Consider the following 17938-nt stretch of genomic DNA (forward strand, 5'->3'; position numbering starts at 1 on the left):
TACAGACATTCCTTGGAGATATTGTGGGATTGGTTCCACACCACTGCAATAAAGTGAATATTGCAAAACACGAATCACATGAATTTTTTTGTTTCCCAGTGCCTATAAAATTTCTGTTTACACTATACTGTAGTCTAGTAAGTGTGCAATAGCAGTATGTCTGAAAACAATGTACATACTTTAATTTAAAAATATTTTGTTGCTAAAAATTGCTAACCATCAGATGAGCCTACAGTGAGTTGTAATAGTAACATCAAAGATCACTGACCACAGATCAGCATAACAACATAATAATAATGAAAACATTTGAAATATTGGTAAAATTACTAAATTGTGACACAGAGACACAAAATGAGCAAACTGGAAAATTGGCACTGATAGATTTGCTTTTTGCAGGGTAGCTAGAAACCTTCAATTTGTAAAAATGCACTATCTGCAAAGTGCGGTAAAGCAAAGCACAATAAAACAAGGGGTGCCTGTATCATTTTAATGATATTCATTTATTTGTGTGTATTCAAGTTTCTAACTGGTCTCATTTTCCTTCTGCTTAAAGAAGTTTTAAAACTTTTCTTGTAATGCATAATTGCTGGTGATGAATTCTCTCAATTGTTGTTTGTCTGAAAAAGTCTTCATTTACCTTCATTTTTTGAATGATATATTTTCTGCACAGGTTGGCAGTTTCTTCTCTTTTTTTTTAAACATCTTTATTGCAGTATAATTGCTTTACAAGAGTGTTAGTTTCTGCTTTATAACAAAGTGAATCAGCTATACATATACGTATGTCCCCATATCTCTTCCCTCTTGCGTCTCCCTCCCTCCCACCCTCCCATCCCACCCCTCTAGGTGGTCAAAAGCACCGAGCTGATCTCCCTGTGCTATGCGGCTGCTTCCCACTAGCTATCTATTTTACATTTGGTAGTGTATATATATCCATGCCACTCTCTCACTTTGTCCCAGCTTACCCTTCCCCCTCCCCGTATCCTCAAGTCCATTTTCTAGTAGGTCTGTGTCTTTATTCCTGTCTTGCCCCTAGGTTCTTCATGACCATTTTTTTTTCTTAGATTCCATATATATGTGTTAGCATACGGTATTTGTTTTTCTCTTTCTGACTTACTTCACTCTGTATGACAGACTCTAGGTCCATCCACCTCACTACAAGTAGCTCAATTTCGTTTCTTTTTATGGCTGAGTAATATTCCATTGTATATATGTGCCACATCTTCTTTATCCATTCATCTGTCAATGGACACTTAGGTTGCTTCCATGTCCTGGCTATTGTAAATAGAGCTGCAATGAACATTTTGGTACATGACTCTTTTTGAATTATAGTTTTCTCAGGGTATATGCCCAGTAGTGGGATTGCTGGGTTGTATGGTAGTTCTAGTTTTAGTTTTTTAAGGCACCTCCATACTGTTCTCCATAGTGGCTGTATCAATTTACATTCCCACCAACAGTGCAAGAGGGTTCCCTTTTCTCCACACCTTCTCCAGCATTTATTGTTTGTAGATTTTTTGATGATGGCCATTCTGACCGGTGTGAGATGATATCTCATTGTAGTTTTGATTTGCATTTCTCTAATGATTAATGATGTTGAGCATCCTTTCATGTGTTTGTTGGCAATCTGTATATCTTTGGAGAAATGTCTATTTAGGTCTTCTGCCCATTTTTGGATTGGGTTGTTTGTTTTTTTGATATTGAGCTGCATGAGCTGCTAGTAAATTTTGGAGATTAATCCTTTGTCAGTTGCTTCATTTGCAAATATTTTCTCCCATTCTGAGGGTTGTCTTTTGGTCTTGTTTATGGTTTCCTTTGTTATGCAAAAGCTTTTAAGTTTCATTAGGTCCCATTTGTTTATTTTTGTTTTTATTTCCATTTCTCTAGGAGGTGGATCAAAAAGGATCTTGCTGTGATTTATGTCAAAGAGTGTTCTGCCTATGTTTTCCTCCAAGAGTTTGATAGTGTCTGGCCTTACATTTAGGTCTTTAATCCATTTTGAGTTTCTTTTTGTGTATGGTGTTAGGGAGTGTTCTAATTTCATGCTTTTACATGTAGCTGTCCAGTTTTCCCAGCACCACTTATTGAAGAGGCTGTCTTTTCTCCACTGTATATTCTTGCCTCCTTTATCAAAGATAAGGTGACCATATGTGCGTGGGTTTACCTCTGGGCTTTCTGTCCTGTTCCATTGATCTATATTTCTGTTTTTGTGCCAATACCATACTGTCTTAATTGCTGTAGCTTTGTAGTATCGTCTGAAGTCCAGGAGCCTGATTCTTCCAGCTCCGTTTTTCTTTCTCAAGATTACTTTGGCTATTCGGGGTCTTTTGTGTTTGCATACAAATTGTGAAAATTTTTGTTCTAGTTCTGTGAAAAATGCCAGTGGTAGTTTGATAGGGATTGCATTGAATCTGTAGATTGCTTTGAGTAGTATAGTCATTTTCACAATGTTGATTCTTCCAATCCAAGAACATGGTATATCTCTCCATCTATTTGTATCATCTTTAATTTCTTTCATCAGTGTCTTATAATTTTCTGCATACAAGTCTTTTGTCTCCTTCGGTAGGTTTATTCCTGGGTATTTTATTCTTTTTGTTGCAATGTAAATGGGAGTGTTTTCTTAATTTCACTTTCAGATTTTTCATCATTAGTGTATAGGAATGCAAGAGATTTCTGTGCATTAATTTTGTATCCTGCTACTTTACCAAATTCATTGATTAGCTCTAGCAGTTTTCTGGTAGCATCTTCAGGATTCTCTATGTATAGTATCATGTCATCTGCAAACAGTGACAGCTTTACTTCTTCTTTTCCGATTTGGATTCCTTTTATTTCTTTTTCTTCTCTGATTGCTGTGGCTAAAACTTCCAAAACTATGTTGAATAATAGTGGTGAGAGTGGGCAACCTTGTCTTGTTCCTGATCTTAGTGGAAATGGTTTCACTTTTCCACCATTGAGGACGATGTTGGCTGTGGGTTTGTCATATATGGCCTTTATTATGTTGAGGAAAGTTCCCTCTATGCCTACTTTCTGCAGGGTTTTTATCATAAATGGGTGTTGAATTTTGTCAAAAGCTTTCTCTGCATCTATTGAGATGATCATATGGTTTTTCTCCTTCAATTTGTTAATATGGTGTATCACACTGATTGATATGCGTATATTGAAGAAACCTTGCATTCCTGGGATAAACCCCACTTGATCGTGGTGTATGATCCTTTTAATGTGCTGTTGGATTCTGTTTGCTAGTACTTTGTTGAGGATTTTTGCATCTATGTTCATCAGTGATATTGACCTGTAGTTTTCTTTCTTTGTGACATCTTTGTCTGGTTTTGGTATCAGGATGATGGTGGCTTTGTAGAATGAGTTTGGGAGTGTTCCTCCCTCTGCTATATTTTAAAAGAGTTTGAGAAGTGTAGGTGTTAGCTCTTCTCTAAATGTTTGTTAGAATTCGCCTGTGAAGCCATCTGGTCTGGGGCCTTTGTTTGTTGGAAGATTTTTAATCACACTTTCAATTTCAGTGCTTGTGATTGGTCTGTTCATAATTTCTGTTTCTTCCTGGTTCAGTCTCAGAAGGTTGTGCATTTCTAAGAAGTTGTCCATTTCTTCCAGGTTGACAGTTTCTTCTTTCAGCACTTTAAAATATCCCTCCATTTTCTTCCAGATTTTTTAGTTTCTAATGAGAAGTCTTTCATTCTTATCTTTTTTCCTCTGTATTTATTATGCCCCTTTTCTCTGGCTTTTAAAGATTTTCTTTTTATCAATTTTTCCAGAATTATATTATATTGTGTCTTGGTATGGTTTTCTTTTGGTTTATCCTGCTTGAGGTTTGTTGAATTTCCTATATTTGTTGAGTCACCGAGGCTCTTTTAGTTTTCTTTTAGCTTTCTCTCTCTCTTTTCTTTAATTTGAATAGTTTTAATTAGCTTGTTTTCCCGTTCACCAATCTTTTCTTCTACAGTGTCTAATATGCTCTTAGTCCTATGTAGTGACTATTTGATTTCAGAATTTGTAGTTTTCATTTTTAGAACTTGAATCCTTTTTAAAATCTCTTCTTTTAAAAAAAATTATCTTCTCACAATGTTTATGTTTTCCTTTCAATACTTGGACAATAGTTATAGTGGCTCTTTTAGTGTTCTTATCTGTTAATTCCAATATTTCTCTTATTTCTGTTTCCATTTACTGGTCTTATGGTTATTGGCCATATTTCCTACTTAGCACACCTAGTAATTTCAATTGTGTGTTAGACATTTTGAATGTTACATTGTTGAGTGTTTAGATTTTGTTTTCTTTAAAGAATGTTGGATTTTGTTTTGGCAGACAATTAATTTAATTTTGGTTCAATTTGACCCTTTAAAGGATTGTTTTTAAGCTTTTAAATGTATATCTGGAGTAGTCTTTTCCAAGCATTCTTTAACCTTATTATTAAAGCATGACTCACTGGGTTTTCTACTAAATTTTTGAGTGATCAGCAAGGACTTTCTATTCTGGCTGGTGAGAACTTGGATGGCTTCCAGTTCTTCGTGAGCTCTGAATTGTTCAGCTTACAGCTTTCCAGTCACTCTCTTCCTGGTCTGTGGAATTTTACCCTACTCATGCTTGTCTTAGTATTTAGTAAACTTTCAAGTATCCCTCAGTACTCTTTGTATATATAGTTTCCTGTTTCTGAAACTCTGTCTCATAAATTCCATCCGCAAAAGCCTCTCCAAACTCTGATTTCTGTTACCTCAAGTCAGTGACACCACTGGACTCGGGTTGGGACTCCTTCCCTGCCCCAAGGTATGGAATGTGTCTCCAGGATAAAAGCTAAGGTAATATTGTATACCTCATCTGTTTTCTTTCTCTCAGGGATGACAGTCCTGAGCTACCTATTGTCCAATATCTGAAAATAATTGTTTTGTATATTTTATCTGTTTTTTTAGTTGTTAATGGAAGAAGGGTAAATTTGGTCCCTGTCTCTTCATCACAGCCAGAAGTAAGTCCGTGCTACAAATATTTATTCATGATCCTACACAAAAGGTTGCCATCTTTTTTTTTTTAAGGTTGCCATCTTGAATGCGATTCTATTTGAAGATATACTCTGAGATATTTTGTGTTCTTTTTTCTTCATTCTTCCATAATGTAAAATATAAACAATGGATATTGCAAAGAAATTTGGAAGAACTGCACTACATTGTTTATAATTGTGAAATTGTCTGTCCCACAATGGCTTCTATGCCTATTTTCCTTTTTCCACACATCCACTCCAAATAGACTTCATACGACTTTCTGATACAGTATTTAGGCTCTGAAATGACTCTCAGACCTTTCTCAGGGGAAATTTCTAAGCCCTGATAGCTGGAGTTCTAATAATGGCCATTCATGTCTTGCTTCCTACATTTCCTAAGAATAGAGGTTACTTGAAGTTGTGGCATCTCTAACTCATTATTATATATGTTTTATACTTGTACATACAGGAGAATATATTAAAAGTACAATTAATGTGGAAATTTATGCCATCTGAATTATAATAAGCTATGAATTTCTTACAAAACTTTCTACAGTTTAGTGCTTAAAATGTCTTATAAATGTATAGATTTTGTGGCTGGGCTGTATCTCTCTCAAAAGTGTTAAGAAAGGGAAAATCTTAAATCCTGGCTTGATTCCTTAATTTAACAACATGAGACAATTCTCATACTATATCTCTCCTAATGTGTCATTTTCATTTCTAAAATCTAGGGTTGTTTTTTCCTTTTGAAGTTGATGTTTATGTTGGTGATTTCAAAAAAATCCCCCATTAAGAAGGATCTGAATCTTATCTTTTAGATCTCAGTGAGAAATACAGTACATATTGCCTAAACCATATATATATGTGTGTGTATATATATATATACACACACACACACACACACACACACACACACACACGTATATATTTAAGGGCTATGTAAGATTTTTATAACTTATAAAAGTTTTATGACTCCACGCTCAACAGAAAGCAAGTAATTATTTAGCCATGCTAGGTGGGACTTCAGGTTAATGGTAAACAGAAAGGAGATGTTGAAAGATTTCATATCCAAAGGTAGAAGAAGAGAAGTATACAGAGATACATCATACATGCAGAAATTGTGTACAGAGACAAAACATGTAAAGTACAACAATTACATAGTAAGCCACCTCCTAAGTAGTAGCCATTGGTATTATTGTTATTCAGCCATTGTTCTGAAACTAATTTTATTTGCTTTGTGTACTTACACTGGCTTGAATTCACACTATCTTCCTCCTCCTATTCCCTAGGACACTGCTTTCCAGAACTTTACTTATTGTTCCTAAAAGTTAGTGAACGTTTGTCTTCCTAGGCTTCAACACTATATATCAAGAAAAAGAAAACCAAGTATGCTACTGGAAATTTATATAGCTCTGCTGGTGTGCATTTAAACATAAAGTTTACTTCTGTAAGTTCCCCTGCCCCCCGCCCCTGCCACAGCATGCTGCCATGTCTCAGAAAGGGTGAAGACTCTTGAGAACCTGTCCTAAGATGTCCCTGGCTTGGAGGGGCATCACTGAAACCCACAACCTTACAATTGTTATAAATTGCCAGATGATAGTGCTTTGTGACATTGCTTTGTATAATGAAACATTCAGGTTTATGCACAAGTTATATTATGCTTCAGAAAATAAAACATCACAGGTAAAGGGTTTTTTTTGGTCATTGTTTTTGTTTTGTAATATTGTTATTTTATGTATAACAGTGGTTTTCAAAGTGTGACCCGGCATCAGGAGCATCAGCATCATCTGGGAACTAGTTACAAATAAAAATTCTCAGGCCCTGCACTCTGTTTTAGGCGATTTTGATGTATGCTAAAGTTTGACAGCTGCTGGTGTGGAGAACCCTGGAAAGCCTCCTGTATCTGACTTAATTTATTATAAGCCACATCGTATGAGGTATGAAGAAGTAATCAGTCATGCCCCCAGCTACTGTTGCCTAGGAGATGTTTAATGGTGTAACACGGGAAGTGCCACGCTGCTGAGCAAATGTCAGACTCCGAGAAGGAAGAGCCTTTCTGCCAAAATTCCTTCTAGAACACCTCCTTTCACAGCCCTAGCAGCCCAAGGGAGAGGATTAAGACATCAGAACCACAGAAGGTGCTAATGCAGGGCCCTTGGGCTGATCTGCAGCCTGGAGGCACCTTTAGCTAGTTAAGAGGGAAAATCCCAGGGCTCAAAAGCTGTCCTCGAAGCGGACGTATCAAAAGACCGCATTTAACAATCTGGACATGAAGCAAGAAACTCATATCCCTGTGTAGACCAGACTGTAGGGAAACCCAAGGACGTCTTGGCAAAGAGACTGTGTTCTTAGCTGCACTGGGAAAGGAGGGCCATGATCTTGTTAGTGTGGAGGACCTAGAAGCTGACATGCCTTCTCACTGTGTGCTGATATGGCCTTTTCTCTGTGTGTGAGCCTGGAGAGAGAGAGAGAGCGCTCTGGTGTCTCTTCCTCTACTTATAAGGATACCGGTTCTATTGGATTAGGGCCTCACGCTTATGACCTCATTTTACCGTAATTACCTCCCTAATGGCCCTATCTCCAAATCCAGAACAGTCCCTATTATCCCATGCCTGGATTATTATAGCGCCTTACTGATCCTCATTCCAGACTCCCTTCACCAGTCCTTCTTGAATATGCAACCAGATTCACCTCAGTAAATTCGCACTTTTAAGGTACAGTCTTACTGAAAAAACCTCAGTGATTCCCAATGACTAGAATTTTGCCAAACTCCTTACTCTGGCATTTGGTTCCCTGGTAGGTCCAAGCCTACCTTGTCAGCCAAAATAATGCTATACTCTTCCCCCACACCACACACCTTTTGAATAACCTACTTCATTGTTCTTCAAGCATTCAGTTTGTGTGCCCACCTTTAGGCCTTTGCTCACATTATTCTCTCTGGAATGGCCTCTTTTCCACTTATTCAAATACCGCCCTTTCTTCCAAGTGCCACACTCCTCAGTGACATCTTCTGCATCACTCCACCCACAGTGATCTTTCTCTCTGCGCTTGGATTATTTTTCCAAAGCAAGTGTTAACACACTTCTCTGGGTGTGTGTCTGTGTTCCTGATAGAACTGTCTGAGAGTGGGTACTGAGGATGTTCCTTCTTTGCGTCCCTCTCAGGACCTGGCACAGTGGTGGGTGCTCAGTGTTCTTATTGTGTGGATTGGTGGATGGATAGATGACAAGACCGATACTCCTTTGGTAAGGTTTTTTGAGAATCTTAAATGTCATCTCCTCTGAGAAAACGTCCATAACCTACCCCCTCTCTATCACATCAATGTATTTTGAATCCCTGTATAAGCTTCACAACTACCAGAGAATTGTAGTGTTTGTTTGTCCTTCTAATCCCCCCATCGTATTCTAACTCTATAGAAGAGACTGTTTCTGTCTTGTTTCCCAGTGCCTAGTTAGTGTCTGATACATGGTAGCCCCTCAGTTAATATTTGATGAATGAATGAGTGAATGAATGACTTTAGCATCACATAGTGTAATGGAATCTTTTGGAGTCTAGCAAAGTGTGCATACACATAGAGGAGGACCTGCTTAAAAACCTGAACCTTTTTTTTTTTTTTTTTTTTACCCATGAAGCATTGAGGAAATATCACACTAATTTAGAAACAAATGTGCTTTGCTTTATATATTATATAGCTTAAGTCAAATCAGAGTGAATTAATAATTTGTACCCTGACTTAATACCCCCCCAAAATTATAGTGCTGTAGAAAAGTATTCATGAAGCCATGCAGTCTACTATTTTTTTAGAAAGCCAATGTTTAATCATTTGGCAAACACAAACTTATTTTGCAAGACAAGAATTTGTTTTCTAAGTCTAGATTTTCACATGGGGAGTTTCCTTAAGGGTGGTAGGACCTACATTGACTTCCACTACATATAGGAGAATTTTCAGTCTTCCATTTTCTGTCTTCTTTCTTTCCCTTCCAATCTTACCATCCCCACCTCAGGAGACACTGTCTAGTTATCTCATCTGCTCACTGTCTTCTGGATCCACCAAGGTAAATTCTGCCTCTGTGCCTTTGCTCATGCTGTTCCCCTTGCTTGAAAAGTCCTCAACCTCTGGTTGAGGTCCAACTGACATGTCCCCTTCTCCAGCAAGCCTTCCCCAATTGTCATAACTACTAAAAAGAATTGCCGGTACTGCTCATTTTTGCTCTTATGCCTTGAGTGTCAGCTCATGTATTATGCTCTGTCACTTCTTGTGTGTAAGTTTCATCTCCCTGATTGCTCTGGAAGCTCCTTTGGAGTAGGACTGTACCTCGTGCTTCATTTGTATATTCTTTTTTTGCCTGATACTCTTGTGAAATGTATTCACAAGATTTTTGGAAATGAATATTTCATTTTTCATAGCCTAACTATTTGAGTCTGGGAGAATTCTGAAGATGAGTAACGAGAAGACTCTGGAGGCCCCTCTCCAGGGCTGATCCAGCCTGCCACCGCCCCACCCAGGCCCCCCGCCGTGATGTTCTTGTTAATGGTCAGATCACTTTTGAGTACATGGATTCAGGGCCCAGTGTTCAGTGGATTCCATGTTTGATGACGTTAACCTAAAAAAGTCAGATGTTGGCTGAATCACCTTCCTGCATCTCTTTTTGCATATTCTACAACTGGCTTGGGAAAACTATCCTGTGGGCCAAACCTTCTCCTAAATTTCACTTGGTCTGTGGTAAAAGGTCCAAAAAGTGATACACTTACAGTTAAACATACAACTTACAACTTATTTTTACTTCCTTAAAAGAGCTGTAAATCCACTTGGTAGGAATATTTCACCATGAAAATGGTTCCCATGTCTTTTTTTGACTCTCACTTTCTTTTAGCCTCTGTACCTTTGTGTCTTTGTGCATCTGGTTTTGTATTTCCTTTGTAAATTACAGAGAAATTTGTAAAAAACAGAGAAATTATTTCTGTCTCCATTTATGTCTGATCCTTTTCCTTCTTTAGTTTTTTTCCATCTTCTACCTTCTGTCTGAAAGAAAAAAAATCAGTGGGAGTCCATAAAAGAAAATATAGTTAGCTAGGGAGTTCCCTGGTGGTCCAGTGGTTGACTCCACGCTCCCAATGTAGGCGGCCCGGGTTCCATCCCTGGTCAGGGAACTAGATCCTGCATGCATGCCACAACTAAGAGCCCACATGCTGTAACTAAAGGTCCCACACTCAGCAACGAAGATCCTGTGTGCTGCAACTATGATCTGGTGCAGCCAAATAAATAAATAAATAATAAATATTTAAAAAAATACTTAGCTAAAATATTTTTGAGGAGAGAATTAAGAAACATGATGCTCATTCATGTACATTATTTTTGTATTTGGTGAAATCGGTTTTTTAAATTAATTAATTAATTAATTAATTAACTTATTTATTTTTGGCTGCGTTGGGTCTTTGTTGCCGTGTGCGGGCTTTCTCTAGTTGTGGCGAGTGGGAGCTACTCTTTGTTGTGGTGCGTGGGCTTCTCACTGCGGTGGCTTCTCTTGTTGCAGAGCATGGGCTCTAGGTGCGCGGGCTTCAGTAGTTGTGGCATGCGGGCTCAGTAGTTGTGGCTCGTGGGCTCTAGAGTGCAGGTTCAGTAGCTGTGGTGCACGGGCTTAGTTGCTCCACGACATGTGGGATCTTCCCGGACCAGGGCTTGAACCCGTGTCCCCTGCATTGGCAGGCGGATTCTTAACCACTGCGCCACTGGGAAGTCCTGGTAAAATAGTTTTTCACAAAAAGAAATTTGTCGTGCTCCAACTTCTTATCTATATCACTTTACATTCACTTATGAACCTCAACAGATAGACATGCATTTTCCATAGTTGTAATCAATCTACATATACTATATATAAATATTTAATCCATACACATTTAAATAGCGGTATTCTGACCGCTAGTGTAATTTGTTGAGCTATTCCCTAAATGTTTGATGTTTAGATTATCTCCATTTTCATTATTGTAAATAGTGTTGCAACATCTTTGTATAAATTATTGTTTTATTCTTTTGACTTTTTCTGATGTATATTGCCAAAAGGAGGATTATCAGGTCAAGGCATTCACTGGCTTTAAAAACCAAAAACATAGAACATAACCCTCTACTCAATAAAGAAAAAACCCAAACCCCTTCCATCTTGAGGTATAACAGTTAAGAGAAGAGAAAGGCAGAAAAGGAAGAAATGAGAAAAAATCATTCATTCATTCAACAAATATTTCAGCATGTACTATATGCCAGGCACTAGGAATTTGGTCCATCAGTGAATAGGAAACCAAAAAATCCCTGCCGTCGTAAAGGCTACTCTCTAGTGGGGGAAGATAGAAAATGAACATAATAATAAATGAGCTAATTATATAATAAGTTGGAAAGTGAGAAGTGCTATGGAATAAGAAAAACAGAGAAGGGGGGGAATCAGGAGTGGTGGGGGGACAGTGGAGGGATAAATAAGAGTTACTCAGATGCTCAGAAGGCAGCATCTGAGCAGAGACTTAAGGGAAGTGAGGAAGGTAGCCCTGTTCTTTTTGACAGCATAAGAGGCAGAGGGAAGGGCTCCTGGCTAATATTGTTAGGTGTCTTGGGGAAAGAGCAAAGAGGTCAATGTGGCTGGAGAAGAGAGAGTGCGGGTGAGAGGGGAGAGAGCTCAGAAAGGCCGGGCAGGGGCCACATCAGGTAGGATTTTGTAGGCTCTTGTAAGGACTTCAGCTTCTATTCTAGTCCCCCAAAGGAGGCTGTGGAGAGGCTACACTGGACTCACCTTCTTTGGACCTGCCCTTGACGCCTGCCTCCAAGTCTCTGGGATGGGATCAGGAAGCTGCTGTGTTTCTGACAAATTCCTCAGGGTGATTCTGATGTGCAGTTAGGTTGAGGACTACTCTTTCAGGTCAAACATTCCACTGTTCTAAATTTAAAATAATTTAATAAAAGAAAGTAAAAATTTCACAGCATCCCCGAATGTTGGTGATTTAGAGACGTTGAAGATGATGTAGGAAATTGAGGCCCAGAGGTTAAGTGACTTGCTGGAGGTTACACAGCTATAAGAAGCAGCACTAGTTTCAAGTTCGCCCTTCTCACTCTGAGTTCAGTGAACCTTCCACTGTGCCAGGCTACCTAATAAACTGTATCGTTTCACTTATCAGGTGGTTAGACTTCCAGTAAGCTCCACCATTAGGAATAAAGTTTGAATTCAGAGTTCTGTAAGGTTGATTGGTTGATTAAATGTTTGATTACCTAAAGATTAATCTGAAAGCTGCAATTGTTTTAACCTTTATGGTTAAGAATCACTCAAAATATATTAGTCACATTTTATTCTTCTTTAGAGGAATTCTGGAAGAGTTATACCGATTTAGAATGGGAAGGGACCTTAATTGTTCAGGGTCTTGCAGTGCTTCTGGGTCATAATTCTGAAATCAGTTCTTGTTTGACATCAGTATAAAACATACAAGCCGTTCAGCTGACCCTGGACATTTCTGAGGTTTAGAAGAAATTTCTGATTTACTTCGCTGTTTGATTTCTTTCTTGGACACTGGCTGTAGCTAAATTTTCTTAACTCAGATTTTTTTATAATGTTGGTTTTTCTGGCCTTATTCTGTAACTTGAGCCTAAATTTTATCTGCAATGTCTGAACTTGTAGACTTCGTGGTTATCGTGGAATGCACTGAAATTGTGACATGGGAATTGGTCCAGAAATCACTTACAGGAGCAAGAACTCAGGCCTCAGAGCTTAGCTAGGGAACGATTTCAGTTAAACCATTTTTCCTCCACTTGCACGCTTCTGGATGTTTCAGTGACCAGATTTGTGCCAGTGATGGGGGCAGGTTACACATTCCCACTGAGAACACTTGGTGGAGATTATAGGGATACATTATTTTTTTCCTTTCACTAAGCCAGAATTGGCAGTGGAAGCTATGTCTGAGAAAGATACTGAAGCTATTGGCTGTTCTGGGAATGGGAGGAAGAATTTATAGCTAGTGCATTTCCCCCATTCCCTCTTCTGTTCCTGCAAAAACTCACATTCAGTGAAAGGCTCGGGTCCCAATAACTAATGGTCAGTTAACATACTAAAGCAGCTCAGTCCTGTTCAATAGCCATCTAGGGGTTATTTACTTCTCTCAAGTCTTAATCTTTTTTTTTTTTTTTAATTTTGCTTCTAAATTTTTTTTTTTTTTTCTAAATTTGCTTCTGGGTGACTTGTCCCTTCATGACTCAGCTCCTAATGTTCTCCACCAGAAGACTGGTTGTAATTTCTGTTTTATCATAGTCTTCTTGCCTTCAAAGCCTCAGTGAGTGACTGGCCCTTTTCTCTTCTCTGGGAGGTTTCATCATAGTAACCGCATTCCTAGAGAAAACTCTGAAGAAGTAGACATGGGGCATGAGAATTAGCATGGCTCTAAATGTCAAAAAAGGCTGACATTGACTGGTAGCTCTGTGAAGGATAATGACTGAAATGGGTGTATAAAAGAGAATCATAGAGAAACTTTAGGAACTGGTAACTCCTGACCTAACATTGCATCAGGGATTGGTATGGAGGCTAGTGCTTTTGTAATTTAACTCTGATGATGTTTGCCCAGATTCTGAATGGTCCCTTGGAAGCAGAGCAGATGGCAGCCATCAGGCTTAGGCCTATTTCAAATGGATGACTGTCCCTATATCTCAGTCTTGACCATTTAATGTGGTATTCTCACAGGCATGGATAGGGACAAGGAAGCGTGGAAGGGAACTGTGGTGGAAGCTACGATGCCAGGAAAGAAGGACTTATTCCTTCAGCTGGAGGAATGCTGCCAGCAGATCGCCCTCTGCTCAGCTGTCAGTCTCATAAGGGCATTGCCTCAGCTGAAGAGAGCCACCTGGCCCAAGGCTACTGTGGTGGCCTGCAAGTAACTGCTGATTCATGTGAGAGTATAAAGGCCTATCCTCCTAGACCCAATTCAGGACAACTCTGATGCATCATCCAGTTTCAGGATTTTCCCTGCAGGGTTGCCTGAGGCTCTTAGTGAGGCTGTATTCTAGCTCAGTTTCTCCCTGCTCAATCTCCATTCCCCCTTCCTACTTCCCTCCCTCCCTCCTTTCCTTCCAGATGTTGATTAGGGTCCTAGAGTATTTACTCATAAACCTCATGCCTGCTAAACACCATTTCAGGATCTGCTTCTTGGGGAACCCAACCTGCACAGAAATTTTATGAGCAATTTGCCTGTCCATTAGAAAATATAGCATAGACTTCCTCTGCATTAACTAGAGATACACTTTTTCATGTCATCAAATATTTTTTTTAAAGAGACCAAAAGTTGGAAAGTTCTAGTGTTAAAGTGAGAAGAGAAACAGAAGTAGAAGACTTAGGTTAGCTTAGGTTAGTTAGACTAGGTTAGGTTAGTTCTTTCTCCTCTGTATATCTGAATTTGAGATTTGCTTCTCTATGAAGGTTAGAAGCTGTAATATAAAAGTCTTGATCCAGTCATTCCCAAATTTGATGTTATGGGGAGAGAAAGGGAGGGAGGAACCAACAAAATTATTTGAAATTGGATACTTCTTTGTGCTTTGCATTAGGACTCTGTGTTCTTGCCTTTAACCTTATAAGCAGCTCTACTGTTGAGTCCTTCCTTGGACCATGCATGTGATGCTGTGGCAGCAGTGAGGAATCACTCAAAGAACCAGTGAATAAATGAGCAGTGGTGCCTCGAAGCTCTAACCCAGATTGCACAGCGGGGACGATGATAAGCAGCCTTCTTCTGAAGGTATTCTTGCTCCCCTCGAGTGAAGCTGTGTAGCCTCACTCAGGGGAGTGAGGGGAGGCAGTTTTGACTGCCCAGCCTGGGGTGTCAGGCAGAGCAGTGGACAACGGGAGGCTGGATGGAGTAGAAGCCAGGGTGAAAATTTAGTGACACCCAAGGAAGAGGTGAAAACTCTGGAGGAGAAATCCAAGAACCGCGCGAACAGCTTCTTTCTGTTCTTTCTTTGGATCTTAGAATTTGTGTGTTCAAGTGCTTGGCCCTCTGCAGGCCCTCCCGTCCCTTGGCATGACCTCCAGATGATGAGTAGACATGGGATGGACTTCTTTTGAAGACTGGGTCGCCAGCCATCCAGCTCAGCCTTCAGAGTGCGTGGGGAAGCGGGGGACTATGGAGGCATGAATTCTCTCCTTAATGCTCTGAGTGTACTGGGAGGCAAGCAAGTCAGATGGGTGGGCATGGTCTGGAGGGTCCCTACAGAGCATCGTGGTGTTTTATTGGGATGTTACAACGTGTTCGTGAAAGGCCAGAAGCTTGTTGCGGCGCTCCCCAGGCTACACCGCCTTTCGGGGCCGGCCCGGGGTGTGTGCCGTGAGGGGAAGAGGGGCTGGGGAACCGGAGGGCGGCCCCGGGACGGGTGCAGGAGGGATGAGGCCTCTGGACAGCGGAGGAGGGGAGGGCGCCGAGGCGTGGTGCCTGCTGCTGCTCCCTGGAGCCCCGGGGGCCGAGCCGGGCGGCGGGCACTCTCTGCTCAGCCCTGGAGAGCGCGGGGAGCGGCGGGCGGGGCCGAGGGGCGCAGCGGAGCCCGAGAGGCGGCGGCTGCGGAGTGAGGGCGCCGCAGAGGAAGGCGGGCGGGAGGGAAGGAGGGAGGGAGACGCGCGCGCGGACCGAAAGTAGGGAAAGAGGTTCAGGCGGGCGGGCGGGCGGTGCTCTGGCCCAGGGGCCGCGGGAGCCCGGCGAGGTCGAGCTGGGCGGCGGCGCGGGCCGAGGGCGGAGGGGAGGGCGGAGGCGCAGGGAGCTCGTTTGGGGCGCCGCGGCGGGGAGGGTGGCGGCCACCCGTGCGCGCGGGGCGCTGTGTGTGCGCGCTCTCCCGCTCGGGGAGGAAGATGGCCCAGAAGGGAAAGTTGGGGTGACGCGCGCAGCCCCGGGAGGCTCGGCGAGGGGTGCCGCGGCGAGCCCGACGGAGCGGCGGCCAGACAGGCCGGGGGGTGAGCGGTCCGGGCGCCGCCGCCAAGGCGCCCGCCCCCTCACTGCAGGTGGCCGCCGCGGCGCTGGGGCCCGGCGGCCGGGGGCGCGGGCGGGCGCTCGAGGGAGCCCGGCCGAGGGATGGGCTGCGCCCCCAGCATCCACGTCTCGCAGAGCGGCGTGATCTACTGCCGGGACTCGGACGAGTCCAACTCGCCCCGCCAGACCACCAGCGTGTCGCAGGGCCCCGCGGCCCCCCTGCACGGCCTCTTCGTCCAGACCGACGCCGCCGACGCCATCCCCCCGAGCCGCGCGTCCTGGCCCCCCGGTGCCGCCCGCGGCCGCAGGGCCCGCGGTGAGCTGGGCAGCGGCAGCAGCGCGGGCTCCACGGCCCCCGCGGCGACCACCTGCAGGGGCCGGAGTCGCCACTGCTGCAGCAGCGCGGAGGCCGAGACCCAGACCAGCTACACCAGCGTCAAGGTAAACGCCGGGCGCCGGCCCGGGCTGGAAGGGGGCCGCCTGCCCCGTCCGGCGGGTAGGGGGCTCCGGCGGAGTTGAGTGGCCGTGACGTGGTTGGTTTGGGGAGGTTGTCACTAAGGAGGAGTTTACTTTTCATTTATGGGGGTGATGAGGGCCCAGGAAATGTGAGCATTAAAGACCCCTGGAGGGGTCCAGGGCGCTGGTTCTGGGGCACCGGGTGGAGAAGGGAAGCAGGTGGGCTGGCCCGTTCCTCACTGAGGTGGAGAAGGCTGGGCTGGGTCAACTCAGGAGGAGGGGTGGGCATCACTGAGAGCGTTCGGTGGCGAGTCCCACTGAATGAAATCGGAGCTCCGGGCTGGATTTGCGTGGCTCGTAGGTGAATGGTGCAGACTCGGTGCAACGGTACTGTAGTGCCCTCGTGTTCAGGTTTTTACCTGGGGACACCAGCCAGGTTGCATGGAGTCTCAGCCACAGGGACCGAGTGTGGGATTTGTGAATGAATGAGGGTGTTTCTGTTTTCCGGAGGGATGGAGGAAGAGGACCTGCGTGGAACCTGTTGTTTATCACTTCTTTGGGTTGGCTGCGTCTTGGACATAATTGAGAGAATCGGGTCGTGAGTGAGGAGGGTCGGCTGAGCTACAGTGAGGGGAAGTGGTTTCCGTGCAGTGTAGCTGTCTGAAGATGATTCATTCTGCGCATATGTCTTATCTTTCAGGAGAGTGGAATTTTGAGGAACTAGAAAAAATTAAGTGATTAAAGCAGTCACTACTTATTTCTTAATGCCAGAAGAAAAATGATGATTTTAATAGTGCCTTCCTGTGTGTTCTCAAAATACTATTAAATCCAAGAGGTTTTTCATTGTGTAAATGTGGCCACTGGGCCTTTTATCCTTATATAGCAAGCAGAAGGACAATGGCACATCCCACAGTACAGAGGAAAAGAAGTATGTCTCTATGACTGTTAATGTGAGGTAGAATCACAGTTTTTACATGGTCAGTAAATTACCAGGAATCGTTCCATTGATTATTTGGTAAAGGCACGATTGTATAGTTAATACTTGAAAAGTTGTTCAACAGCTGGAGGCGGCTAGTGTGAGGAGGCTCCTAGTCTTCACTGGATAAAGTCAGCTCTCAGTGGAGGGGTGAAGAGAAGGATGACATGTGCTTACTTCAGTCTGGAAGAGCAAAAGGTTCTTTTAGTGAGCTTACTTTAACAGCATCTGACTTTGTGACATGAAGCTTAACTGATGTTTACTTATAGTTGTAGAGTTTCTCTGGTAATAATCATGTAATATAATATGATAATGTACTCATTATAATACAAATACCATTTATTGAGCACCTACTATGTACCAGGTATAAGCTTTCTCTTCTAGCTTTTGAATGTTAACTGTGTATTGATAGAATATCAAGAACTAGAGACCTGGACTCATGACAGTACAACCTACTAATTGAACATTTGTTATAAAGGTATGTGCTGAACACTTTCTTTTAAGTTCCCCCCCCCCCCAACCAGTTCACATGAAGTTACCACTAGGAATAATTTCAGGGGATT

The 17938-nt window shown here is 42.5% G+C and overlaps 1 protein-coding gene across 9 annotated transcripts in view; it reads left to right on the forward strand.

Moving 5' to 3' along the window:
- Nucleotides 1-16045: 16045 nt before the first annotated feature.
- PDE8B (phosphodiesterase 8B) overlaps nucleotides 16046-17938 on the forward strand; it is a 258410-nt gene continuing 256517 nt past the window's right edge. For all 9 annotated transcript variants that reach the window (XM_068535535.1, XM_068535542.1, XM_068535537.1 and 6 more), the window contains exon 1: nucleotides 16046-16384. In XM_068535535.1, coding sequence (XP_068391636.1) covers nucleotides 16046-16384 — 339 coding nt within the window. The remainder of the gene's footprint in view (nucleotides 16385-17938) is intronic.

Source organism: Eschrichtius robustus, chromosome 2 (assembly GCF_028021215.1).
Source record: "Eschrichtius robustus isolate mEscRob2 chromosome 2, mEscRob2.pri, whole genome shotgun sequence".
Classification (NCBI taxonomy): domain Eukaryota; kingdom Metazoa; phylum Chordata; class Mammalia; order Artiodactyla; family Eschrichtiidae; genus Eschrichtius; species Eschrichtius robustus.